Source organism: Odontesthes bonariensis, chromosome 18 (assembly GCF_027942865.1).
Source record: "Odontesthes bonariensis isolate fOdoBon6 chromosome 18, fOdoBon6.hap1, whole genome shotgun sequence".
Taxonomy (NCBI): Eukaryota; Metazoa; Chordata; class Actinopteri; order Atheriniformes; family Atherinopsidae; genus Odontesthes; species Odontesthes bonariensis.
In genome coordinates, this window is record NC_134523.1 from 17,766,635 (window position 1) to 17,784,316 (window position 17,682).

At 43.6% G+C, this 17,682-nt stretch overlaps 1 protein-coding gene across 1 annotated transcript in view; it reads left to right on the plus strand.

Moving 5' to 3' along the window:
* LOC142368160 (dolichyl-diphosphooligosaccharide--protein glycosyltransferase subunit STT3B) overlaps nt 1-17,682 on the plus strand; it is an 83,208-nt gene that overhangs the window by 53,466 nt on the left and 12,060 nt on the right. The window contains exons 5-10 of the mRNA XM_075450254.1: nt 7,797-7,896; nt 9,269-9,367; nt 11,770-11,916; nt 15,018-15,066; nt 15,687-15,841; nt 17,378-17,589. Coding sequence (XP_075306369.1) covers nt 7,797-7,896; nt 9,269-9,367; nt 11,770-11,916; nt 15,018-15,066; nt 15,687-15,841; nt 17,378-17,589 — 762 coding nt within the window. The remainder of the gene's footprint in view (nt 1-7,796; nt 7,897-9,268; nt 9,368-11,769; nt 11,917-15,017; nt 15,067-15,686; nt 15,842-17,377; nt 17,590-17,682) is intronic.

Genomic DNA, 17,682 nt, shown 5'->3' on the forward strand with positions numbered 1-17,682 from the left:
GGTCTGTGGATCATCCCCAGTCATAGTACTGATGGCTGATTTTGCTCATATGTCTTGAAACGCATAAAAACTATCTTCAAAACAGAATATCTAAACTAATTGATTAATTCATGGAACAAAATGACAAATGCTTTCAATGCTGGTTCAGAGCTGGTGCTAGAGCCAGTGCTAAGTTGGTTCTTCAAGGAACCAGCTAAGGATTGGTGTGGTTTTCCAGCTGGAGAGCCACGTCTCTTCCAATAATGTCTGACCCGATATTTTTGCAAATTCAAGCAGACGACATCAGTGCTGCGACGTTCACCTTCACAGATCAGTGTATGTCTCTTTTTTTCCCCCTTCAAACTGATGTCTTATTGTCTCCAGTTGAGTTAAGAAATGCAGTTAAAGAACGGTCAGAATGAGAAAATGGTCGGAAGGACAAAATGAACGCTGATCGGCGTTCGGAAACAGCATCTGTATTTATGAACGGTGTGGAAACGGGATTTATTCTCACCGTTTTGACCAGAAGCTACGATCTCCAGCTGGTGATATTAAAGCACCCGACGGCGTTTATAAATGCAGCAGAAACTGTGATTACATTTGCTGCTCGCTGTGGTGTGTTGGGGAACGCTCACAAATGCAACTGCTGACATTAAACAGTAGGGGAAAAACAACACTGAACTGGTGTGCTTGCTCTTTGTGTTCAAGTTGAAGCTCAGGCTTTAGTCCTGATGTGAGCGATTCTTTGCTCGGGCCCAGTGAAGGTCTTTCTGGGGTGGAAAGAACTGGTTCCACATTTCCACTTTGTTAGAAAAACCTTCAAATCCACAATGAAAATAATAGTTGTAGCCTAGAAAAAAATTGAGATAATCAGGTCTGGTTCCAGCTCTTTGATTGCAGCTCACTGTTCACGTGATAATTTGCTGTCGGGTGTGGCTGTCTTTGATTCAGCGCAACAGGTGCTTCTGTGCTGCTCTGCGGTTATAAAATTCTGAGGACAGGAACCTGCCATGCTGTAAGAAACGCTCGGTTGCATCAGACTTCCACAAAATATTCTTCTGCAGCTGTCTTCCATCTAATGCTCGGCTCTCCCTTCTAAAACAGAACATAACACTATCGTTTAAAGCACAGAAGGTCCTAATGCGCCTTTAGGTGTTTGAAATTACAGGCATTTTTCTCAGCAAATCCCCCCTCATAGGTTGTGCAGCTTGTTCCAATTCTTAAAGCAGTTCTTGAAAATAAACTCCGCGCCCTGACGTGGTTCTGCTGTCAAACCTGTCTTTGTGCAGCAGAGGCACAAGACTTTGTTAGGAGCAGTTTATCCAGTATTTTCTGCATTATTAATGAATTCAGGCAAAAGCCCATAAGGGGGTTGATGAGAGAGATAAGAAAAAGACAGTCCAGGCACGGCACCTCAGCGACATATTGCTTGCATGTGTCTGAGGGAGCAGGAGCGCCTATAAAATAAAATCTCATGCTTCTTCCTCATTCCTAAATATCTGTGGCCAGCAGAGAGACGGGCATCAAATGAAACGGATTACCCCAAATCCAGCTTCATCGATCACGCCGCAGAGGGGACATAAGAGATTATGGAGAGAGGATTGATGGGAAGATGAAAATAACAGGACAGAGGGGACGGAGATGGTGACAAATACAAAACAATAAGACGGGAGAGAATTGATCATTATGCAGAGCTCCCACGTTGGAACATCGAGTCTTCTTTATCCTAATTACTGTTTCTTCTTCTTCAAACCCACTCCTTCTGGGTGATGTGGTGTTCCTTTGCAGAGGAGTTCTCCTGCAGAGAGCACCAAACCAAGCTTGTATGTCTCCATCAATAACACTGCAAGGGTCTTAGCAGCCCACGCCGTCTCTTTTTAGCCTTGCACACAAAGTGCTGCATACACCAGTTAACCCAGCCCAGTCTTTTACCACACTGTCACCTGACACTGTCTGTTTAATCAGGATATTGCCAAGTCTGTATTTTCCTACAGGGCTTTATAGAATGTGACAGTCGTATATGGAGGAATAGATGGAGAGATCCTCTGCCTGGGTATTGGCATAATCAGAGAAGGGAGGATATAAAGAGATGAGATTAAAGGAGATGTTCAGGTTTATTTTGTTTTTTTTTTTTCATTTCTGGCATAGAATACGTTCATCTACTCACCAATAACAGTTTGGTGAAAGTCGGCGTCCTTCGGAAGATATTTAGATTACTCCAGATCCGTGTATATCCATGTAACGGGAGAGAACAGGGCAGAGACAATACAGCCTCTAAATAAGGCTTTATCTGTCTTTATTTCACCAATACTTTAAGCCGAATGAATGAACGCGTGCTATTACACTGTTGGCTCATAGCTGCCATGTTGTTGTTATCCGGGCCTATCGGGGGGGCTTATAGGAAGCTTTTTACACACGCTTCTACTGAGATGACTTCATCGCAGCGTGCCGCTGCAGCACAGCTTATTTACTCTGTGCTCCGTGACAGTCGGCTAACTTCACACAGAGTTTGCTACTGCTAGTTTTGTGCAACATGGTAGGATATTTATCAGATTTTGACGACATGAGTACGATGGACGTCCTTACCGGAGTGAATCGATGAAGTCATCCCACTAGACGCGTGTGTAGAAAGCTCCCATAAGCCCCCCCGATAGCCCCGGATAACAACAACACGGCAGCTCTGAACTAACAGTGCAATAGTACGCGTCCATTCATTCATTCGTCTTAAAGTATTGGTGAAATAAAGACGGATAATGCAATATTTAGAGGCTGTATTGTCTATGCCCTGTTCACTCCCGTTATATGGATATACGCGGCTATACTACTGTGACTTTAAGGATGCCGACGTCAGTCAGCGTGTTTTTGGTTGTTGAGTTGCTCGCTCCACCAGTCTCCTCCGGATAGATAAACCATCTCAACAGCTGTCTGCCAAAAAGACTGGCAGAAAAAAATGAACCAACACTCAGCTATCATAAATTGATCTGTACAGCCGGATGTTATATTGCTGAAGATTAAAGTGCAAGCAGGAGTCTGGCCTTTGTCCACAGTGCAGCTTTGAATAATCAGCACCATGTCATTATGCAGGCGTACACACTAATATGTACTCAAATATTTAGATTCTCAAAGCAGACTGAAGATTTTTATGCCAATTTTAACGTCTTACTGAGCCAGAAAGACACGGCTGGTATTAAAGAGGGCACAGTTAATGAATGGTTACACATATAAACAGCACAACGTCATGACTAATCGGCAACAACCAGCAGGAGCAGTTCTGATTTAAACACTTGTACACACATATACATATACATGCACACACTTACGCACTCCTCCATGCTGCATTCTCTTTATCCTCTTCAAAGTGCTTCCGTGGTCATCTGATAAACCCGGCATGAAATGCAGAAGGCGATAACGGCTAAAAGACTTGGCTTCAGATGTTTTCTGGTTCCTCCTGCCCTCTGCTGTTGCCTTCCAGCTTTGGCACAGGGCTCGTTGTTTGAACCGTAATTTCAAATGGAGCCCGTCCGTGATCATGCATAGACACACGGCAATCGCTTTTGTGTTGGGTATTCATCTTCCCACGGTCCTCTAATGTGACCAAAAGGCCATTTACTCCCATGCTTTCTTTTTTTTCTCCGTGTTGTTAGTGGGCTCGAGACTCGAGGGGGAAAACTGCAACCGAGTTTCATCGTGTAGTTTGCTGAACACACACTGATGCCAATCACAGACTTGTGAATGAGCACAGGTATTATGACTGGGATGGTTTTTTTTCCCATATTCAAATAGTGTGGCACTACAGATGGTTGTTCCATCACTTTGACTCAGATTGTATGAAACATGTAAAGCCTGTATATTTAGGTGATCCTCTGACTTTCTCTTGTGCCACCATGACATTGTAATTCTTTATCTGTTGGTGAAATGTTTCGACAGCCACTGAATGGATTGCAATGGAATCTTACTCTGCATTTACCCCTTGCTCACACTTGTAATTGCTTTAGTGATCCCATGACTTCACTCAGACATCAATCATCAGGAACTCTAAACGGGTCAAAATTTGGTTTTTCAAGTAACCTTGTGAAACTAAGGACATTCCCATCAGCTCCAGCTCTTCTGAATATTCGAAGCTAATTCACAAACGTGAGCGCAGCTGCTTAGAAAGTCTTCAGGCCCAGTTTGACCAAGTTTCTTCAAAAGCATAACAGTCATAGTGTACGTGCCAGAGACATTATTGGTGTTTTACCACCCAAGGGATTATACTGGGGACGTTTGTGAACCTTAAAACTTTGTGCTTCTGACAAATTCATGTGTGGCTGTACATGTGCAGGGCTTATATGGAGATTAATTTGTGTCGCTCGTGTGCTTATGGACAGCTGTCACCGGCCTCCATGTGAAGCTCCAGTTGAGCAGCATCGACAGGAGGAAGTATTCTTTGTGCTGTAGATAAAGTCTTTTCACATAAATTCGCCAGGCACTCTGATGTCCACGGCAACATTTGTCGCTCATCCCCCTGCAGAGTATCACAAACGCACAAGGTGTCAACGTGACTGTAGACTCTGGCTTCTTCCTGTTTTTAAAGCACTCTGCTAACTATCCTATGCCCATACCACGGCAATAAAGAACTGTTCATTCAGTATTTATTTCACACTGGTTATTAGAAATGCCCTGAATGCCGCCAATAGTTACCACATGAATTTATCTCGTCTTTATCCTCCATCCTCCTGGCAATACATCGAGCCTCGCTCTTATTTCCATTGAGATAAACAAGCCTTTGAAAAAGTGTTGTATAACCTTGACATTGAGTCAACAATGCTCCTCACTGTCAGGGAGTCTAACTCAGAGATCAATATTTTAAAGAGCCCTTCTTTTTTAATCAGGTCTATCCCAAGACTATGTCGCTGTTGGGAATTAACTAGACTTCAAAGGTGGCTTGTTTATCTCGTCTCTGCGTTACGACTCCTGCCGCATCGTCACCTGTGAGCAGAGAGCAGTGTTGCTCAGTCAGTGTTGCACATGCAGTGGATTTGATATTTTCTGTAGATTGCAGTTAGCGTTGACCTGATCTACTAGATGAATCGTGCTTAGTTTCTCAAGCCCTCCCACAGGCTTCCTCATAGTCCTGCTGCGCATCCTTTTTTCCTGACTCGGCCCAACAAGCATAAAACGTTAACACAGCAGATAGCGCGTTCAGTCAAACAGTGTCGCTGGTAGCCTCTCGCTGCGTTTCCTGTCACGGTTTCAATTAGTTCCCAGCGAGTCGACAACCGTCTTGATCAGCGATCCCTGTGTCAACACTGAAAATGAGTCCTAAATTGAAGACATCTCTGGTATTCATTCACGTTACGGTTCACATGCTCCTAATTGGCTGTTACCATCTGAGACAACAGATGCAAATGACTGCCAAAAGATAATTGCGGCAGCAAAGAGCTCATTTATAATTTTGTTTTTCTTTATTCTCTGCCTTAATGCGGAATATTAATGTTTGACAATCAATTAAACACAACACGCTTCCTACCCCTGTTCTTTTTAAAGTGTAATGAATGCTCTTTTTATCGTCTTTAGCAGGTGCAAAGAGGATATTTCTGAAGAGTTGTTGGGAAAATTGATCAAACACTTTGCTTATATGTAATCCCCTCTACTGTGTAATTCGCCCTTTCTCTCTGCTGCTCTCTGGCTTTAACATCCCAGCACATATCTTTTATTTTCTGCCTTCTCTGCATTATTTTACCTCATCTCCTTCCTCTGCTCTCTCTGTTCCGTTTGCCCTTTTCTGTAGACCAGCGCAGACGATTGAGAAGTTGTCAGCTGTGTTTTTGTGGAGTTGTTTAATGGCTCACGCATCCAGTGTTGTGATCCTCAGCAGACCCCAGCAGCAGCTGAGGTCTACTTTTAGTGGAGCTTTTAAAGTTATTGGCGCATCTCATATTTTACATCTAACATGTAAAATGTGATTGCCTGGTTTTTATAGACAGTGTAGACTTCAGTGTTTTTATGGCTGTGTGCTTGTCTTAACAGCGCCTCGGCAGTAAGATGTCTTAGCATCCATCCAATGACTCCTCGGGGGGTGGGAGTTCACTTTTGGAGACATTATCTTCAGCTCTGAAAATCTCTGCACTGTTTGGCATTTTATATAAAAGACAATTTCGTTTGTTTTCCAAGTAATTGGCTGACTTATTGAGATTTAAACAACCGCTGTTTGCGCCTGAAGTGGGTTTGAAGTCGGAGGACATTTGAAGTTAAGTGGTTAAATCAGAAATGCCTCACACCCTGACTTCAGTTTGCACATTCAGGGTTGATGGAGGTTTGTAAATGAATAGTCATGGGCTTCTCATGACATTTCAACGCCTCTGAGGTTTGACGTGTGAAGTCAAAAATAAGCAACAGAAATATTTCTATGGGGTCCTTCTTAAGCTTGATGCTCAACTAAGTTTTAAATCTTCTTGCTGCTCCTCATTTAAAGTTCCAATATCGGATCATTTAAGCTTTGATCCAGCAGCAAAGAGCTATTTGCTACGTCAGTATTCAGTCTTTAGCTGCAGTTTCTCTGACATATTATTACTATACACTCTCAGAAAATAAAGTACAGAATTGTACCTTTAGCGGTATGATGGCTTGTCACTGGGGCAGTACCCTTAGAAGGTATAGTTTTGTACGCTTGTGATTTGTACCTTACAGAGACCAATCTTGTACCTCTGGTGGCAATCTTGTACCCTTATACTGAAGTAGCCTAACACAGACTGTCTATTGTACCCCAGCATCTAGAAAATAAGGTACACATATGTACTCAAGTGTACCTTTTACCACTTGAGTACATGTATGTACCTTTTGGACCCTCAAAAAGGTACATATAGGTACCTTAATGGGTCCAATAATTAACCCTAGGGGGTACATTAGTATAGATTGTACCTCAGGGGACAAAAAAGGACTCGTACTGTACCCCTATTTCTGAGAGTGTATATGAACCAGACCAGGTCTGTTCTCTGCGAGAACTCTTGGCTCCTCTTTAGGTTTCACTTTTGGATTTGTCTCCTTTATTTTTGGATGTAGACTCTCCTGCTTTGGCGGAATATCCACCGGTTATCTGAGGATGTATATTGGATTTTCATTGCGCCCCTTTACTGAACTTTGGGCGCTCAGGAAGTTTGTTAACTGAGTCAAACGACCAAGAAGTTTTTGAGCCGCAGCTACGGTAAGAGCTTGTCAAATTCTTTGAATGCCAACCAAAGGAGCTTCAGAGAGGAAACACTGGACCTTAAGCCCAATTTCCACAGGGGACGTAACGGCTGCCCCGCGGTCACCGTTGCTGATCGCTGACACTCTAGTCAATGAGAGTGCGCCCGCCGGGCGCGCCACGTAGCCTCTCAGCAGCGTCTCTCGCTATCATTCCGTTGCACTTCTATTTTTGACGGTGCCGTCAAGCTCAACGGAGCAGATTGCACCAGTCTTACAAAGTTCTCCCACCATCTTTCCTGGACTTGCAGCACTTTGTGTGCAAGGCCAGAAAGAGACGGCGTGGGCTGCTAAGACCTTTGCAGTGTTATTGATGGAGACATACAAGCTTGGTTTGGTGCTCTCTGCAGGAGAACTCATGACTTTTTCCAACAAGCTCAAGAAAGACAATTGGAAGTGTCTTTTTAACAATTGTCCCCTGTTATAAATGAGCATCCCTCACCGAGTTGAACATGATGTTTGTAGCACTTTGTGTCCGCTTAAACTTAATCAGAAGAAAAAGAATGATAATAATGGTAAATAACTTCGGTCTTTCATTGTTCAGAGTATATTTACTGACATTTCTGTGGGGTTTTTTTGTGTGTGTCTTCTAGGTGTCGGCTTGGGGAGGTTATGTGTTCATCATCAACCTGATTCCTCTGCATGTGTTTGTGCTGCTGCTAATGCAACGCTACAGCAGAAGGGTCTATATCGGTAAGGTTCACACAATGCACAAGCAATTAAACCAAACAGTTCCTTTCACTCGCTATTTATACCCCCCTATATAGAATAGCTGAAATCGAGGCCGACTTTGTTTTCAGACCCTCTCAGTGGAATAGAAATGTTGCAATAAACAGATGAATCAGTGCTCCTTCCCATGCGTTTCCAACTATTGTTGCCTGAGCACTTTACAATTAAACAAGCTGCAATGCCCAGTCACGCCAACGCTCATCTGACAACCACAAACATTTCGTAGTCAGCACTCTGTAGACATTTTTTTGCAAATACCAGAGGTCAACCTGTTTATTACTGGGAACATCCAGGCTTTACACAAACATGTGGGAGCTCCGGCGTTATCCACAGACTCAGGGAGCTCAGCCTCAATCCTCCAGACCATCCAAACGTCAGTCGTCAACTTGGCTGTGTTCGCGGCAGGCACTCCTGTCGTGGTCAAGATAAATGATACATGCCAAGGATCATTTTATAGATGATTTAGATGTGTTGTGCTCTCAAAGCATCGTCTTTGAGAGCTTTGAAATACATTATGGCCTCTTCACAGTGAGAGAGGTTTGACATACCTTTGCTTCGTCTCCAAACACTTCTTCAAAACTGAAATTCTGTTTGAAGCAAGGCTGCTAGATGAGGCGGAAAATCTGGCTCTGCTTTTAGTCTTTCTCAAGGATATCGGCTCCCTGAGCGCACAAACCTCATACACCTTTTGATGGTAAATGAAAGATGAAAAAATACAGTTGTTGGTATATTCTGAGAACATAAAAGACATTAGGTTCTGGAGCACCTGCGCTATTCTTCCCCAGCTCCTCCTTTCAGAGCCAGGTGTCTTGGTCTTAAATGAGGAAGATGCAAAAATCGAGTCTCCAGCTTCCCTCGCAATTCATCTCTTTCTCTGTCGAGTCAATAGCAGATGTGTGAAAAAGAGACTGCCGCGGGCGGTCGCAAACTACTTCAAAAAACGAGGCAGACTCTTCAAGAGGAGGATGAAGTCTTAATTAAGCTTCGTGTCTGCGACTCGGTTCCCCCGAGCCACAGAGGTGGTAGTAGCACCACTCTCTGCAGCATCGTCACACTCCAGGCCTCCCTGCCCAACTGTGCGGAGCCAACTCCCATTTTCACTGTAAATGACATTAGATTAGTGATTTTGTATTTACTCTGAGGTGAGCGTGTAAATCAATAGACTTTAAACGCTTCTATTGAAGTTGATTGCTTTTGGTGGAACCCAAACTTGAGTGCGACAGCAGTTTCTTTTTTTTCCTCCCACTTTTTTTTCTTGTTGTTGGTTGCAATTAATTTTCATTGTTGGATGTTCAATCTGGTCTCCCATTGTTCCCCTCTTTCCCCTTCCCAACAGCCTACAGCACTTTTTACATCGTGGGGCTCATACTTTCGATGCAGATTCCTTTTGTCGGCTTCCAGCCAATCAGGACCAGCGAGCACATGGCTGCTGCCGGTAAGTGAAGCCCTCTCTGCCTGCAGTTGTTCATCTTTTTGAAAGAACAGGTTCCCTATGGAAAATTATTCACAAATACCTTCTCACCTGGCAATGAAGTCCGCACTTGGGGAAGTGCTGCTGCCTTTATTCCAAGTTATGAGTCAGTTTTAATGAAATGTCATGAATACTTGAAGGCACAAGCAGCAAGAAGCACTTGTTTTTTAACTCTGAGTTTTTCTCTCATGTGGGCAGTTATTGCAGGTTTAATGTTAGGCTTGTCTGTTCATATACATGTGCCTTAAATCACAGTGGAACGGGTTGTTTTTTAATACCACAGAGCTTACTATTTTTTTCTAGTTACAGTGTTATTAAGCCGGCTGTTTGACACAAGTCATTCACTGGGGAAGCACATTTGAAGTGATTTTCTTTTTAAGGCGAGACACTGCAGGCAAAAACAGTTTTTTAATTATGCAGTGGTCAATTTTGAGATTTTGGGCCAGTTTACTCCTTCAATATGTGTTCTTAAAGAAAATGTTGAAAACATAAATTAAGATGTTTATTTTATTACATTTTGTTTACTCGCGGCAGTACGTTTCGCCCGAATTTCCCAAAAAGTTAGCGTTCCAACTCGCCATGCCGAGCTTCGTCTATTTACTGAAGTCTGTCATGACCGGTATCGTTGTAAAGCTCTGAGTCTCCTGCACAACGATATGTCACCCAATTAATGGCACTTCCTTTCTATCAGTAACCAGTCGTGAATGTCTAAAGGCGGATTTATAGCTAATGACAAAATCTCATTGGCTACTGCTCGTTTCTGCTAACGTGAGTCGCTCAGACGCATCACATGGTGGACTCTGACACCCCCGTGTGTAGCTTTTTAGGAATCTCCCAATTCTCTCACAATTTGTGTTATTGATCAAATAAAATACATGATTTGAAAAAAAAGCATTCTTTTAAAAATAGCCTCATCAGTTAATGATATTATCTGCTGTGAAAGAGTTTTGAGGATGTCTGAGTGAAATGATTTGTGTACTTTTATGAAGAATTCAGTCACAGCTTGAAGGATAGCTGCTGTTGTGCAAAAATGAATGGAGATATTAATGAATGACCATCTTCTAAATAGGAATAAGAAGCAAATTAAAAAGGAAATGAGTAAATAAAAGAGTATTTTCCAAACCTTACTCAGCAGAAACAGTCGAGGGCTGACTGCACTCATTAACTACTTTTTAGCAGGACGTGTGGTTGGCTGTAACAGGAGTTGATTCCTCTTGTGCTGACAGCGGTGGTCGCACTCTGACTGTCTGACCTGGGATTCTTTTAGAATAGAGATATACTGTATGAAAGCACCTTTTGATAACGTAGGTCTGGGTGTGGTGTTTGAAGTGCTGTTCATTTTGGCTTCTGGGATGTTTATTAAAGCTTACAGAGTTTCACCTCTCAAGTGGGTCTATCCTCGGCCCGACAGGGACGATAGCTGCGTCGTCTTGTATTCTGCCGGTTGTTCTGCACCTTTTGGATGCCAGGCAAAGCCTTTTTGGAGAACTGGCATAACCTGCAGTGGGTCTACATTGATGTGCCTGTGTTTTCAGGATTGTCTGAAGACACAGTATTTTGAGAGGCCTTGGAGAGTAGACGTTAAAGAAATTTTTTGCTCTCCACTCTTCTGAGTGAGCAAGTGTTGCTTAATGTCATCAGGGTAGCAGCTGCTCTGAACATCTGGTGGCAGCATTCATGGGGTGCAGCGGGAGACGTGAAGAGAGTGACAGAGCCGCAGACCTGTTGGTGTCGTTGATATGTCAGCTCCTTAGGCAGGAAACGGAGCGGTGTGGACTGACAAGCATGTTAGCACCGCGGCTTCTCTCCAGGAGACAGGCAGGGACTTAACCTTGGAAGCAGGTGAGACCCTCAGCGGGCAGTGGTTGACTCGCAGAGGAGCAGGGACATTTCACACACGATTTGAGACGGTAGGATGGTAGGTGACGAAAAACAACGAAACCAGCACTCTCGCAGGTTTAAAATTTTACATCAAATTCACCAGCCAAGCAAAGCGGCACAGTGGAGAAAACAGCCCCGAGAACGTGGCAGAGCAGAGGAAAGGAGAAAAGAAGTGTGACTGACTGGGCCCCAAAGACAGATGAGGCCAGGGGAAAGAAGGGCTTATTTACACAAATCTGCCTCATGCATTTGGAAAATGTTGTCCTGTGGTATTTGTCTTTCACATCTGCCTGAATAGCCAAAAGGGATGTTGTGGACTGCTTTGTGGAGAATTTCTGCCAAAATGACAACAGTGATCCTTTACTGCACAAACCTGCTCTGTACCCTGCAGGAGGCTGCATCAATCAGCGCCTCCTCAAACATTCAGTCAGTTTCCTTTGTGTGTTTACTCAGTCTTTCATTTCGGTCTCCGTCTTTTTCCCCAGGTGTGTTTGCTCTGCTCCAAGCCTACGCCTTCCTGCAGTACCTGAAGGACAGGCTGACCCGACAGGAGTTCCAGACGCTCTTCTTCCTCGGGGTCTCTCTTGCTGCTGGTGTAGTCTTCCTCACAGTCATCTATCTCACATACACAGGTTTGTAGCTCCATGATGTACCAGGGTCCTAAGTAAACACTAAGGCAGGGTGTTAACAAGTCGGTTTTTAATGGAGAAATTGGGGTCGGGTTGCTGGTAAATTCATTGAAATGACGCCATGCTTTTTTATTTGAGGCCTGTTTTAGCTTAAAAGCCTCTAAAATAAGTAGAGCAACCTGAAATGCGTGCTGTGTGTGTTCGCTGTTGTTGCTTGAGGTTTGTCTTGCGGCTAAAAAGAAAATCCATCCATCATTACTTTTTGTGGTGAACTCATTGCGGGTGTAGCTCGATTTCAAATTCAGTTTTATTTATATAGTCACAACAAATGTCATCTCAAGGCAGTTTGAAGACACAGTCCACTTCAAGCCAATTAGGATCAAATCCATTGTAATGCTACTATTATCCAATCAACTCAAATTTATTCGAATCGAGATTAACCCCCCCCCCCCCCCCCCCAAAAAAAAAGGTCAAGCGACCGAAAGCAAAAGGGTGTGGTGCAGTTCTAAATGGAAGAATCTCCAGCAGCATCAGACTCAGGAGTTGCGGCCATCTGAGAGGACGGGAAAAGATTTAATCTGCATCACGCAGTTGCATCGCGTGTTAAAACCTCACTCTGTGTTGAGGGCAGAGCTGCACAAACGATACGAACGAGCGACCATGATTGATGGATAATGTGAACCCTCACTGTTACATACTCGGTCAGTTACTTGCCTTTGGAGCTTTTCTGTCCAAAATGCCTGATGTTTTAGAAGAATTGCACTCATTTAATTTGTTTTTGTGGTAAGACTTCAGAATGAAATTGTGAAACAGATCTGTTCATGATTGTCTCTTTGAAGTGATGTTAAGGATGGTTTACATACCAACAACTGGAGGTAATTACTTTAAGTAATATTATACATAATGCCACTTTATGACTAGTAAAAAGCAAAAGACAAACTTCTTGATTCGTTTGATTTTAGCACAAGAGCCAAAAAGTACATTTCAGAGCCCCGTGTGTCTAAAATTGCCCTGAATTTTGCTGAGATGTTGGGCAGCTGGGCTTTCGGTGCAACGATCAGTGGACAATTTTTTTTGACGGCAATCCAGATCTGGGATTTCAGCCATTTCATATCTTGTTTTCCTTTTTTAGCCAAGCGTGGCAGCGTAGCCATCCACGCCCCCCTGACGGCCTGACCTCCGCGCCTCCCCAGTGGACTGCTAATCAGCGCTCTGTTTGTCTTGAAATTAAACTTGGAAGGCAGATTATAAACAAACAGTAACCGATATGGGTGCTGCACTTTTGCGTGTTGAGGATCTATTGAGCGTCGGTGGGGGATAGCGCTCCTCCAAGCGCCTTTTTCTGAACTGATAAATGTGTTTTTGCACGTGCAGCCAGCTGGTTGAACTTTGCCCCTGTTAATGTTTTTCTCTGTTGTTTTCAGCCTGTTTGTGGCCACGCTGCAATACGGCTGAGGGTTTCTGACCAGTTTCAAATGTTGCATCCTCTCATTTAATTGACCTTTATTTCACTCCTTTTGAATTAAATCCCTGTTTTGAAAAATGCTTAAAAATAATGGATAAAAACGTCCGTATAGCCCAGATTATTCTGCATCTACAGAGGCAATTTTGAAATGCTTTACATAGTCTCAATAGCTTTACTTCTTATGTAGCTGGGTTTTATTTCAGATGCTTAAATACCTTAAAGTAAAAAGAGGGCTAACATTCTCTTTGGTGTTATTTGCACATGTACCTTCTGCTGAGTGTAAGCAGCATGATGTTTAAATGCAACATTCTGCTGCTCTAACTCATGGAAACATTGGAGCGAGACATTTGCCCAGTGCAACGAGATGGTGGAGCATTACATCTACGACACCAGTACTGACTGGTGACTCATGTGGACGCAGTTGCTCAGTCACTTGAAAAGATACCGACTGCCACCCGCATTCTGTCTGCCATCTGAGCGGAGCAGTGGGACTCGGTGACGGCTTGGTGCTGTGCCCGTTGTGCAGTGAGGCTGCACACGACTCAGTCAGGCTTTGACCTCAGTCTGTGGAACACAGAAGCTGGCTGGTTTTCCTCAGTATCTTTACCACCAGAGCCAAGTATCGATTGGCTTAATCAGTCCCATCCTATAAATTGCCTCACAGAATTTCTCCCATTTCGTTAACTGCTGTTTTTTTTTTTTTTTTTGGTTTGATACTTTTTGTAGGATCTTATTTAGAGAGTTCCCCCGATCTTGTTCAGAATATATCAACAGCAAAGGCACAGATATACCGTATGTTAGTGCAAGCATGCCGGGCAAGTGTAGAATTTTTGGATAGGGCTTTATTTACAGATGTGAGTCTGTGTTGGAGTGGCTCGAAGAGCCCTGAGGACACGGAGCTGAAATATATTCCAGATCAAAGCCGAACCAAAAGAAGACTTGTATGCGCACATAAATGCCCCGTGCAGTCTAATCCACAGCTTAAATGGTTTCAGTTATATTTATAAACAAGTCAATTTCACTAATGAAGTAGCATCAATAAAATATCTTTTCAGCATTGACACTGAGGATTTTTTCCTATTTAAACTCTAATTATCAGAAAACTTCTGTTTTATGCGTTTAGTTACTGGATTGCATCATCATGGAGCTTTAATACTTTCAGTTTAAATCGGTTTTGGTCATTTATAAAACAAGCAAAGCTCTTCTCTTTATCTTTATTTCCCTTATCGAGAACATCACAGCAACGGAGCAACGGCGCATGGCGTTGGTCATGAGCCCAGAGGATGTTCCCTGCAGCCTTTTCATTGACTTCTAACTGAACTGGAAATGCTTGCTGTGTTTTCTCTGGCAGTCTCTGCTGCGGGTTTATTCTCACCTGCTGGTCGCGTAATATTTCCTCTTGTTTACCCCAAGCTGCACAGGTTTATTGAGTTTTCCATATAGATGACGGCAATTTATTGTAACAAAAGAACAGCCAAATTAAAGAATAAAAATGCCTTTTACGATGTATTGGACTTCATATTGGACAACTGTACAGTATTACAATTCAACGAGCTTCCCGCACGCCTGCCAACAGTCCTTGTCTGCCGTCTCAAATGAAAAGCATTAAAACAGCATTGATTGTCTTCTCTGTCTCTAGGCTACATTGCTCCGTGGAGTGGTCGTTTCTACTCTCTCTGGGATACCGGGTAAGCTCCGCTGACCTTCACACTCTCTCTGTCGATGGAACACTTGTTCAGCCGGGTGCACGTGTGCGTTTCCTGATGCGGCTGTAAACCCGGCCCGCAACATCCCCGAGGGGGAAAGATGTTACCTCACAGGCTGTGTTGAACAATGCACCAGGCACCCCGGCTCCCCAAACGCTTTGCAATGTGTGGGATATTACAGCACACCCCACTCAGTCCCCCACCCAACCCCACCTGGATTTGCCGATCCAAGCAGAATGGGGATGTTTTGTTTTCGTTTTTTTCCTTTCCTCCTTTGGAGACCGATACTAAATTCGTAAATGTGCTGTTTTCTCTTTCCCAGCTGTAAATACAAAACAATTGAGAGAGAGAGAGAGACATCTTTAATAGCGCATAAAAGCTGTTGTTTAAAAGCCCATCACAGACGAAGAGGGGCCGCTCAACTCAGAAACGAACAGCTAAGCACTTCTCTGTCGTGCCGAATTTGGATTTGCGTTTGTAGATGAGCAAAAACATCATTTTTCCTCTTAATCAGGAGGATCTAATGTATAATTAGTCTCAGGACTCCCAAAGTGCACAACCTGAATTACAACCTCTCTGTTTTTCCCTCCTTCTCACCACAGCTACGCCAAGATCCACATCCCCATCATAGCCTCCGTCTCAGAGCACCAGCCGACCACATGGGTGTCCTTCTTCTTCGACCTCCACATCCTGGTCTGCACCTTTCCAGCAGGTCTATGGTTCTGCATCAAGAACATCAACGATGAGCGCGTATTTGGTACGAAGCTCTTTAAATATTTTACTTTAATTAGCTGCTTTCTAATTGCCGTTATTATCGTGTTTACCCCCGTTGCTCCGAGGGGTACAGTCCAAAAGCTACAACTACCCCCCCTCTCAGGGTAGGACAACCTGAAGGGATGGGACTGTATTGTATCCTGCAGGCTGTGTTGGGCAACAGTTTCTAATTTTGCTAGTGAATTATTTTTTTCACCAAGTTGTTGCTCTCAGCTTTTAAAGCCTTCATGTGAGACGTTGCCGTCTGTGAACTTGGACGTCGGTAAAGAAAACGTGGAGCCCAAAGTCGGGGCACTAAAATGGCGTGTGTACTCAGGTGCTCTGCTCCCATCAGTGCCGATCAGAGATGGAGACAATGAAATAGCTGCGACTCCTGCAGAGTCCTCTGACTCTGGACTGAATGCCGATTAAAGATTTTCCTAGCTAGGGAAACCTAGCTGCTGTTAGGAAGCAAAACTTTATAGTGAGAATGCTTTAAGGCAATTATACCTTAAAATGTAGGAAAAATTGTGCTCTTTCAGCCAATGTAACTACTAAAGAGCTCACATTTACAAAATTTCAGCAATGAGCCTTGAACCGAGATCAAACTCTCAAATTCTCTGACTAACTCCAATGTTAAGTTTGGTAGTACACAAAAATCACAAAATCCCTTCAACCAATACCGTAGCAACAGTTTTTACTATTAAAATTGAACTATTTTCAGCTTTTTTAGCATGGTCAGCTATCCCCATTCAGCTCATAAGCATTCTCACTGCTGTTTCGCAGGAACAGCTCTTTCTAGTTCTGTATTAGGTTCCACTTGGCGGACGCTGGCATTCTAACATCACAAACTAAGACGGTGAATATATTTATTGATAATTGTGATGCAACAAAAAAGAGCGAGAGTGCTGGAAGGGTTTGTGTTTTACATAAATACATAAGTTCAGAATTTTATTCTTTCCACTTGAACAAATTTAGAGGCTTTAATGCTAACAAAACCCCAAAAAACTTATTGCCCCTCCACCTCTCGTAACTACAATACTTCGGGGTCATGTCCCTGACTGACGAACTTTCCTTCGTATTCCTTGTGATAGTGAGAGCCTGGAAAGGAGATTGACTGAGCTACCTCACAAAACTTTTATGTCTGCAGAGAAAGGCAACCCTGGATGAAGGGCAGAGAACTTTTGAGCGCTAAAGACATCCATTGCAATCTGTCTCCATCTCAGACTTAATTAGCCTGTTCCAGATATCGATTAGCCATGTACCTGTTGAGCCGGGTCGGCACTTTTCAAGGACGAGGAGCATTCGGTGTTTTCCCCTTTTAGGGATTTGCAAAAATGGAGGCTTATTGGGCTGCTTTATTTTTACAACTCAATTTCTTTCTTTCACTTCTTATTTTCAATACACTGACTCAGTTGCTATTTCTCCTTTCCATTCATGCTGTCTTTTCCTCGTCTGACCTTTTTGTCTGCTTTGTTTTCTGCCTCTCATTCTCCCTGTAAACGCCTCTCACCCACCACCTCTTTCTTCTGCCTTCCAGTGGCCTTGTACGCCATCAGCGCCGTCTACTTTGCCGGCGTGATGGTGAGGCTGATGCTGACGCTGACTCCGGTGGTGTGCATGCTGTCAGCGGTGGCTTTCTCCAGCGTCTTTGAGCATTACATGGGAGACGACACGAAGAGGGAGAAACCTCCCGCGGAAGACAGCAGCGACGAGGACGACAAAAGGAATTCTGGGAATCTCTACGACAAGGCAAGGCATAACATGGAATAACTGTGGAATGGCACCAGTGTCCCTAAAGATTGTCCTGTGACAGGACATCCTGTTTAATCTTTAACCCAAAAC